Source organism: Harmonia axyridis, chromosome 1 (assembly GCF_914767665.1).
Source record: "Harmonia axyridis chromosome 1, icHarAxyr1.1, whole genome shotgun sequence".
In the NCBI taxonomy this organism is placed as follows: domain Eukaryota; kingdom Metazoa; phylum Arthropoda; class Insecta; order Coleoptera; family Coccinellidae; genus Harmonia; species Harmonia axyridis.
Genome location: NC_059501.1, coordinates 45,707,275 through 45,718,585, shown reverse-complemented (window position 1 = coordinate 45,718,585; position 11,311 = coordinate 45,707,275). Strand labels below are relative to the sequence as shown.

The 11,311-nt window shown below is 35.6% G+C and overlaps 1 protein-coding gene across 1 annotated transcript; it reads right to left on the bottom strand.

Annotated features, from left to right (window-relative positions):
• Window positions 1-628: 628 nt before the first annotated feature.
• Window positions 629-1,414, bottom strand: LOC123671029 (uncharacterized protein K02A2.6-like). The gene has a single exon (XM_045604672.1). The coding sequence runs from the start codon at window positions 1,412-1,414 to the stop codon at window positions 629-631; it is 786 nt and encodes a 261-aa protein (XP_045460628.1).
• Between the last annotated feature and the right edge of the window lie 9,897 nt (window positions 1,415-11,311).

Sequence of the window (11,311 nt, the reverse complement as noted above, 5' to 3'; positions counted from 1 at the left end):
TTTACTCTTTCATTTGCTACAATACAACTGAACTCTTTTTGCAACGGAGAACAATTAGGATAAAACAAGATTAAGTGGGAAGTTTAACGCATGACAATATTAATCTTTATAACCAATATATTACATTCTTCCCCCCTATGAGAAAATCTGAGTTATATGAATTTTTAAACATATCACAATTCAACATAAGTAAATTTAACTTATTTTAGCTATAAGCACTCAAAAGAATATCACAAACTGATCAATGAAAATTTAACATATCACATCAAAATTCATCACAGCAAAATATCCTAAAAACATATATCCATCAAACATTATTCAGCTTAGAATCTCTCCGGAGGCTTTCTCACTCTCTTAGGTCTGTCAGTCTTATCTAATATTACATTTTCATTACTTTTAAATACATTTTCATTACTTTCAAATACATTTTCATCATTTTCACATACATTTTTATTCTTTGTTTCTTGTTCAAATTCACTAACAATTCTCTTCGATGGGTAAACAATATTCTCTGAAGTTTTTCTCAATTGATTAGCATGACGTTTCCAACATCTGTCAACTCTAAAATATGGACTAGAAATGTTATTCTTCCAATTTTTCTCCTAATTTTACCTTCAATCCATTTTGTTTAATTAACGTCTCGATAATCTTTCACCAAAACTAAATCATTTACTTGGTAATCGACAGAATTTTTTCCTATATGAACTTTCTTTTGATCTTGCTGTTTACAATGTACCTTATTCGCTAATTCTTTAGATGGTTTATACAACAGAGCATTGAATCTTGTTCTCAAGTTTCTACCGCACATAATTTGAGCAGGGCTTACTCCGGTAGTGCAATGTTCAGTAGTTCGATAGTCAAAAAGGAACCTAGAAAGAACTGTATTGGTGTCTACAGAGGTTTTTTCGCTCATAGCCTTTTTGATACCTTTTTTAACTGTTTTTACACAATTTTCAGCTGCACCATTAGATTCTGGATGATATGGTGGGATCAAAACATGCTTAATATTATTCTTCAAAAAAAAAAATTCGAACTGTTCAGATGTGAAATGAGCAGCGTTGTCTGATATTACCGTTTTTGGTAAACCAAATCTGGCAAAACAACTCCTAAGCATCTTAATCGTCGCTTCCGAACTTGTCGTTGAAGTTTCAAAAACTTCGACCCATTTCGAATGCGCATCTAATATGATCAGATAATACTTCCTGGAGAAAGGTCCAAAATAATCAATATGTAACCTTTCCCAAACTTCACCTGGCCACGACCAGGTTGCCAACGGAACCTTAGCGGGATTAGATAAATTCTTTCTGCAACTTTCGCACCGCTTAACATAATTTTCTATATCCTTATCAAGATTTGGCCACCAAAAATGTGCCCTTGCAATATTTTTTGATTTAACAATACCAAAATGCGTCATATGCAATGTTCTGAGAAAAATATGTCATAACTTTACTGGAACAACTATGCGATGATTCCAGAATAAACATTTATTAGACACTGCAAATTCTGAACGTCTGGAAAAATATGGTTAAATCATATCGTTACTAACGTACTTTGGCCACCCCATCTTCATAAATTGAATGACCTGACTCAACCCTTTATCATCGGCAGTTTCCCTTTCAACTTCATCTAGGTTTATTGGCATTTCTTCACTATTTGTTAAAAAATTGTTACTTAAACTATCGGATTCGGATTCCGATAATCGTATTATTCTCCGATTTGACGTATTTGACTTCGTATTAATAATTCGATGGAATCACAGCCCAACGCCTCAACCTATTAGCAGAAAATTGAGGGATTGGCTTGTTTTGTCCGAAAATCGTCATCAGAGGTTTATTATCTGTAATCAACTTAAATCTTTTCGCATAAAGATATTGATGAAACTTATGTACGCCGAAAATAATAGCTAAACCTTCTCTCTCTATCTGACTATAATTTTTTTCACTTTTTGAAAGTGACCTTGAAGCACAAGCAATTGGTTCTTCAATTCCTGATGGGTATTGATGGCTTAAAATAGCCCCTAAGCCTTGTGAACTAGCGTCTACTGTTAATCTGATATCTAATTCAGGATTGAAATGTACCAAAACTTCTGTTGAACTAAGCAATAACTTGATTCTGTCAAAAGCTTGGTCACAATCTTTCGACCAAAACCATTTTACATCCTTTCTCAACAAACGATATAATGGACATAAAATCGAAGAAATATTTCGGATAAATTTTCCATAATAATTTACCATACCTAGAAATGATTTTAATTCAGTAATGTTACTTGGTTTCTGGACCTTCAAAATTCCGCGACTTTATTCTCACTTGTGTGAAGACCTTCCCTATCAATTTTATATCCCAAATAATAAACTTTATTCACCAAGTACAAATACTCATGAATAACCTTCCCATCAACATGATTACATGGGTTGTCAGTATAAATAATATATTTACATAAAAACGTGAATCAAACACTTGATGAAAATAATTATATCAATAAGTTAAAGTTAAAAAATGAGTCAACAATATTCACAAAAAAACAAACAATCACATACATAAGAGTTTATCATTCCAGAATTCCTCGATTGAATAATATGCTTTCTTCATCAAAATTTTATTCAGTTCTTTTTTCAATTTGGACCTTGTCATTTTTTTCAAAAATTCCGATATTCCGTTATATATCTGAAATGCTTCATGATTAATACTTAACTGGGATGATGATACTCTGTGGTAGGGCACAACTAGATTCTCTGCATTCCTAGTTGTATAGCAATGATAATGTTCATTTCTTTTCAAGTCTTCTATATTATCATATACATATAGTATACAATTTAATATACAGGGTGTTTCCTAAACATGCGGCAAAAATTCAGGGGGTTGTTCCTTGGACTATTCGAAGAATATTTTGTCCTTCGATGATTTTTGAAAAACCTATTTGTTTCGAAGATATAGGGGAAACAAAATTTCAGATAATAACATTTTATTATGAAAAATTACATGAAAATTCAACTCAACCTACAAAAACTGTTGAAAATGACCACCTTTAGCCAGCATACAAGCATCCAATCTTCTCCTCATTGACTGCCGAATCCTTTCAAAAACACCAGGATCATTTCTTATTAAGTTACACCCAGCAATGATCCGATTTCGCAAGTCTTCCACATTTTCTACTGGAGTGGTATAAACTAATGATTTTAGATGGCCCCATAGGAAATTATCTAAGGGGTTTAAGCTGTTTTTAGTAAGTGGAATGTTGTTAAACAAATTTAAAAATAAATTGTACCTACTTAGTAAACACAGTGCGGTACGCATTTTTATTTAAACTATTATTAATTTTAAAAATATGAAAAATGTTGTTCGCCCTGTATCTTCGAAACAAAGAGGTTTTTCAAAAATCATCCAAGGACAAAACATGCTTAAAATAGTCCAAGGAACAACCCCCTGAATTTTTGCCGCATGTTTAGGAAACACCCTATATATATAGAGCTAAGGGTAAGGATGTTTTCATTTCGGAAGTGGTTTCTACAGCTATCTGTTATTCTGAGATCACATAGAATGCGTATGGCATGTTTTTGTTTGATAAATATTTTTTTACTTTCAGAACTTCTTCCCCAGAAAAGAATTCCATAACTGAGCAGACTATGAAAATAACCGAAGTATGCGTGTTTAGCTGCTATCTTACCTGCCAGTTGCTTAGACCTTCTCATTGTATAGGTTGACATGGACAATTTTTTTGTCAGACTTTCTATATGCTGTCTGAATTTCATATTTGGCTCCAGGACAATACCTAAAAATTTTAAAGATTTATCTGCGGTCGGAGGGGTTTCAAATGTCAGATATTGTGTTTTATTCCTATTCATTTTCATATTGTTTGCTTGAAACCACACTTCAGCGTTTTCTTGGATTTCTCCTCTAGTAACTCTCGTTTTTCATCTTTGTTAAGGAAAGAAGCATCATCAACATATAGTGAGATGAGGTCTGCCTGCAAATTTGATGGTAAATCATTCATGTATAATAAGAATAGCAGAGGACCCAGAATAGACCCCTGAGGTACTCCAAATTTCACCTCCTTCCATTCAGAGTTTTGTCCATCCATAGAGAGTCTTTGAAACCCTGATTTTAAGTAATTTTGTATTAGTTTCTTCGCTACTCCTCTAATTCCATAGTATTCCAGTTTTTCGACAAGAACATCGTGGTTTATGGTGTCGAAAGCTCTGCTCAGATCATATGTCACAAGCTGACTTGTTTTCCTATTATCGAAACCTTCCGCTACTTCTAATAAAAGAGATGTTATGGCAGAGTTTGTAGATTTTTTTTTTTTTGATATCCATGTTGGTTTTTGCATATTATATTATATTTTTCAAGGAATTCAGTTAGTCTGTTTTTAATCAATGTTTTAAAAACTTTAGAGAGAGCAGGAAGTATGGAAATAGGCCTATAGTTTTCTGGTTTACTCTTTTTTCCACCCTTGAACAAAGGTACCACTTTTGACACCTTAAGCTGCTCTGGGAAGTGACCTTCGTTGAGACATCCTGTGAATACCAGACTAAGTGGTTCTGCGTTTCTTCAACACTGGTACTACCGGAGTGCCCCACTGACTATAGTCTACCGGTGAGATGATACCTAGTGAAAGAAGACGATTAATTTCAGCTTCAACTGGCGATTTTAAAGCATATGGAATAGGACGGGCCTTATGAAATTCAGGAGTAACATTGGTATTTTTTAACTTTAAACTTAAGATTGACTTATTGAATAATCCTACTCCTTCAGAAAAGAGATTCGAGAATTGATTTATCAGAGCATTTGTTTTAATATTAATTCTTTCATTCATAAAATTCAAATTTGAAAAGCCAATATTATTATATATATTCAAGAAATCTCTACCCGATAATGGTGGGCCACCGTTTTTAAAGACATAAAAATTCATATTAGTTACAATTCTTTTGAATTCAACATTAGTATTCAAAAAACCTGAAGGCTCTACCTTGGTTCCATTATAAAAAGTGAGACATCGATCAGTCTGTTTCAATTTATACATTCTAAATTTCTCTAAATACAAATCTTCAGAAATGCAAGAGATACTCGCTCCAGTATCAACTAGAAATAGAATATTACAAGAACCAAGTTTTACTTCTAGTGAGTATGCATTGTCTTGACTGTTAGCATTATTGACAACCAACAAGGTTCATTTTCATAATTATCATTTTCATCTTGCAAGTAAATATGAGGTCTTGAAACATTATTCGTTCTTTTTTTCTTTTTGAAACAGTTATTAATATTATGGCCATTCTTTTTACAGAAAGAACAAAATAAATTTCTGAAGCACTTATCTTTATTATGACCAATTTTTCCACAGGTTGTACACTTGTCATTTGTAACTCCTTTCGTTGCGCTGGCGCTGGAACCTTTCTGGGAATTGAAGTGACGTTTGCGCTCGTGACGATTACGTGGATGCGCACATATAACAACTTGTGATGTACCCAGCTAGGGTAGGTTCGGTCAATCGTTATACAGTTGAAGGAATGGTTAATTAATACTCTCCAGACTCATCAAAGGGTATTTATTTCTTACTGCACACTGTACTGATCACAGATGAAAACTCACATGATGTAATTCAAGAATGTGAGCATCAAATGAATGAATTACAGACTACTACTGAATAAGATCATTCTTACTATTTTATGTATCTAGCGACATGATATATATTTACTATTTATATTGTATATTCACAACAACCTTGCGAGTTGATAAATACAACACGATAGACAAGGGTAAACATAGTAAATATATTTATATTTTAAGATGGTGTTTGGTTATACGGACCTTGTCGTCTCAAGTATGAAAATATACAGGTTCTTCATACTGATACATACTATAAACTGTTCCATCTTCACGGGGTTGCCGATCTGGTAGCTCTGCGAAGACGCCATCTTGTTTTCTGCGCTATGCCGATAGCTTGCTCGAAAGTTATATCTTTCTTCTCTTCCAGGAGTCTGTCCAGTATAACACCTTTTTCGAATCCACAAACAAAACGGTCTCGTAGACAAATATCTAATTCCCTTCCAAACTCACAGGAACCAGCTAAGCTCCGCACACGCGCTGCCCAATCCTTAATTGTTTCATTATTCCCTTTCTTGCTATCGAAGAATTTGAAACGTTCAGCTAGGACTGATTTTCTTGGGATGAAATGTTTTTCCAAGAGTGAAATTAACATATCGAATGTTTTCAATTCAGGGACATCCGGGCTGCACATTTTGAATATCAGTTTGTACGATTCTTCATCCAACATGTTTAAGAGAATTACACGTTTTTTATTATCACTGGTACCTTCATTAGCGATGAAATAATTGTTCAATCTCGCTTCATAGATGTTCCAATCCGTGATATTTAAATGAAATTCTCGCAGTTGGCCGATTCCACCCATAATCTTTTCGGAAGAACCGACTTCACCCGTAGCCATTTTGTCTTTTACACTTTTATTCACTCGAATAAAAAGAAATTCCCAGGCAAAACAAAATTAAAAATACTTTTAGCAAACTTAACTCAAAAATAATTCTTTTATTCTCGTCGCCAAATTATGTGGTGTATTGAATAAATTAGCAATGATTAAAAACGACTACGACGTATACTTTACTCTTTCACTTGCTACAATACAACTGAACTCTTTTCGCAACGGAGAACAATTAGGATAAAACAAGATTAAGTGGGGAGTTTAACGTATGACAATATTAATCTTTATAACCAATATATTACAGCTCTATACTTTTAAAACAAGCTATGTTTTAATTGTTTGAGTTCCTCGAATGATTTACGATCTTGCAGATCCTGCCATGCATGTAAAGTATGTAAGTCAAAATTTCATCACACGCTTCTCCATGGGAACACTAAACTTCGCTCTGCTAATGCTTCAAGTTCTCCACCATCTGCAATATCTGCTATGTCAAATGGTCAAGAATCATTTCGATCGAAAGCTACCTCAATTCGCCGTGATAATGATTCGACTTTCGTTGGTGCTGGGGTCATGGCACATCCCAGTCATGTTCTTTTGTCTACTGTTTATGTTGATGTTTGTGATGGCCGCGGTGCTCATTAATCTCTTAAATGTTTAATAGATTCGGGGGACTTGTTTCATCACGGAAAAGGCAGTTAAACGTCTGAACTTGCGTAAAGTTCCTAATTCTGTTGAGGTCAGAGGATTAGGATCCATGAATACTAAATTGAGTGGTGGATCAGTGTCACTATCGTTGAAACCAGTAATGTCAAATAACCCCAATTTATTCACTGATGCTATAGTTATTGATGAAATTTGTGAAAATTTACCTGTACATCCAGTTTGTTCTTATTACTGGAATCATATTCGTAATTTACCCCTAGCTGATCCATCATTTCATCGTCCCGGTGCCATAGATTTGCTTCTGGGAGCAGAAATGTTTTCTCGAATTATTTTGTCCGACTGCATTACCGCTAATGATAATCAACCCGTGGCTATAAAGAACGGGGCCGATTTGAAATTCGGAAACATGACATTGTTCATGATGCTCTATTCAGCTAAACTATTTTTGAAGTTCAGGCACTTCCCGTTATACAAGAATTAAAAAATATTTTTCAAAAAAAGGTTTTTTTTCATTTTATGTCTTAGATATCATCAAGATTTCCATTTTCAATTACTCTTTTCTAAAATTATTGCGTTAGTCCTCATAGTTTTCAAAATATCAAGGAAAAACCGTAATAAAGAGAAAATTTCCATAGTCACTATTACGTGAATTATTTTTACTGTGAATATCCTATGCGTATACTCAATTCACTTTCTCAAACTAGAATGATGTAGGAATATCGTGCATATCTTGAACTTGAGAAATATCATCACAGGGTGTTTCAAATATTGTGCCAAAAATTTTAAACAAAATTTGATCATAACTTTCGATTTTCAAATTAAAACCATATTTTTTCGTGATTTCGTTGGATTCTACGGTGAACAATAAGGGTAGTGTCCAAACATGATTATGCTCTCAAATTCAATAATTCAGGAGTTATTCGAAATTTTATGGATTTATATCATACGTAGGGTCAATTTCATTCGATCTGTTTCCAAACAGACTAGCAATAATACTCTATGACCATAGAAATTTAAATATCTAATTATTGATATTGACTGTTAGCTATATGCGAGAGACGTACTTTTGAATTATTGGTGTTTAGTTTCGATTATATCAAGTTAATAGTGTTTAATTTAGCCCCAATCTATCAAGGGTGAAAATATCAATATTGTGAGTTCGTTCACTGAAAATTTTGTTGATCGGCAGTTTTTACAGTTGATTTTCTTTACATAGATTAGTTCTTGTGTATAAATACCACCTTGATTACCGTATCAGTTTAGTTCACGCATCTGCTGTCGACTAAAGCGTTACATACATGTTCATCATGATGGCGGGTCAGGATACGGGTGTGAACCTAGCAGACCGTTTCCAGCAGACCGTTTGACGGAAACATCCGAACGCGGTCACCAGTGGCGTACTGACAAAAGCCGAAATTTATATTGAAATAACGTTACAACATGTAATAGAGGACATGAGGATTTCGTAGTTGATGATTTTGAAGCAAAACAATGGAATGGTATACAGAAAAATCAATTATAGAATTTATTTCTGGGAATTAATGAAGTTTTCATTCATGTTTATCTACATTTCTCTATTTCAGAAAGTATTTGTCGGAGCATGATCATATTTGAAATGTGAAGTCGTTATACCGATATGAATAACCAGGAAAAAAATCAGAGACTCGCATAGGAATACAGGGGATGATTTGTCATCCCTTACTTCCAAAAATTTTATAAGTCGAGAACCGTTCGCCGGAGCATAACCATATTTGGCATGCGAAATCGATATTCTGATGTGATTAACCTCTGAAAAAATCAGCGACTTGCATAGGGATACAGGGGTTGATTTGTCATCCCTTATATCCGAAAATTTTATAAGTCGGGAACCGTTCGCTGGAGCACAACCATATTTGGCATGCGGAATCGTTATTCCGATATGATTAACCACTGAAGAAATCAGCGATTCGCATAGGGATACAGGGGTTGATTTGTCATCCCTTATATCCGAAAATTTTATGAGTCGGGAACCGTCCGCCAGAGCATAACCATTTTTGGTATTCGGAGTCGCTATTCTGATGTGATTAACCACTGACAAAATCAGCGACTCGCATAGGGTTACAGGGGTTGATTTGTCATCCCTTATATCCGGAAATTTGATAAGTCGGGAACGGTTCGCCAGAGCACAACCATTTTTGGCATGCGGAATCGTTATTCTGATGTGATTAACCACTGGAAAAAAACAGCGACTCGCATTGGGATACAGGGGTTGATTTGTCATCCCTTATATCCGAAAATTTTATGAGTCGGTAACCGTCCGCCAGAGCATAACCATTTTTGGTATGCGGAATCGCTCTTCTGATGTGATTAACCACTGACAAAATCAGCGACTCGCATAGGGATACAGGGGTTGATTTGTCATCCCTTATATCCGAAAATTTAATAAGTCGGCAACCGTTTCCCGGAGTACAACCATATTTGGCATGCGAAATCGTTATTCTGATGTGATTAACCACTGAAAAAATCAGCGACTCGCATTGAGATACAGGGGTTGATTTGTCATCCCTTATATCCGAAAATTTAATAAGTCGGGAACCGTTCTCCAGAGCACAACCATATTTGGCATGCGGAATCGTTATTTCGATATGATTAACCACTGAAAAAATCAGCGACTCGCATAGGGATACAGGGGTTGATTTGTCATCCCTTATATCCGAAAATTTTATAAGTCGGGAAAGGTTCGCCGGAGCACAACCATATTTGGCATGCGGAATCGTTATTCTGATGTGATTAACCACTGAAAAAATCTGCGACTCGCATTGAGATGCAGGGGTTGATTTGGCATCCCTTATATCCGAAAATTTAATAAGTCGGGAACTGTTCTCCAGAGCACAACCATATTTGGCATGCGGAATCGTTATTCCGATATGATTAACCACTGAAGAAATCAGCGATTCGCATAGGGATACAGGGGTTGATTTGTCATCCCTTATATCCGAAAATTTTATGAGTCGGGAACCGTCCGCCAGAGCATAACCATTTTTGGTATTCGGAGTCGCTATTCTGATGTGATTAACCACTGACAAAATCAGCGACTCGCATTGAGATACAGGATTTGATTTGTCATCCCTTATATCCGAAAATTAATAAGTCGGGAACCGTTCTCCAGGGCACAACCATATTTGGCAGGCGGAATCGTTATTTCGATATGATTAACCACTGAAAAAATCAGCGACTCGCATAGGGATACAGGGGTTGATTTGACATCCCTTATATCCGAAAATTTAATAAGTCGGGAACCGTTTGCCGGAGCACAACCATATTTGGCATGCGGAATCGTTATTCCGATATGATTAACCATTGAAAAAATCAGCGACTCGCATAGGGATACAGGGGTTGATTTCTCATCCCTTATATCCGAAAATTTAATAAGTCGGAAACCGTTCTCCAGAGCACAACCATATTTGGCATGCGGAATCGTTATTTCGATATGATTAACCACTGAAAAAATCAGCGACTCGCATAGGGATACAGGGGTTGATTTGTCATCCCTTATATCCGAAAATTTAATAGGTCGGCAATCGTTTCCCGGAGTACAACCATATTTGGCATGCGAAATCATTATTCTGATGTGATTGACCACTGAAAAAATCAGCGACTCGCATTGAGATACAGGGGTTGATTTGTCATCCCTTATATCCGAAAATTTAATAAGTCGGGAACCGTTCTCCAGAGCACAACCACATTTGGCATGCGGAATCGTTATTTCGATATGATTAACAACTGAAAAAATCAGCTACTCACAAAGGGATACAGGGGTTGATTTGTCATCCCTTATATCCTAAAATTTTTTAAGTCGGGAAGCGTTCGCCGGAGCACAACCATATTTGGCGTGCGAAATCGTTATTCTGATGTGATTAACCACTGAAAAAATCAGCGACTCGCATTGAGATACAGGGGTTGATTTGTCATCCCTTATATCCGAAAATTTAATAAGTCGGGAACCGTTCTCCAGAGCACAACCATATTTGGCATGCGGAATCGTTATTTCGAAATGATTAACCACTGAAAAAATCAGCGACTCGCATAGGGATACAGGGGTTGATTTGTCATCCCTTATATCCGAAAATTTTATAAGTCGGGAAAGGTTCGCCGGAGCACAACCATATTTGGCATGCGGAATCGTTATTCTGATGTGATTAACCACTGAAAAAATCTGCGACTCGCATTGAGATG

What these genes read in the sequence shown, in the direction of transcription:
- LOC123671029 (XM_045604672.1), bottom strand. Translation starts at nt 1,414, where the DNA reads ATGACGCATTTTGGTATTGTTAAATCAAAAAATATTGCAAGGGCACAT.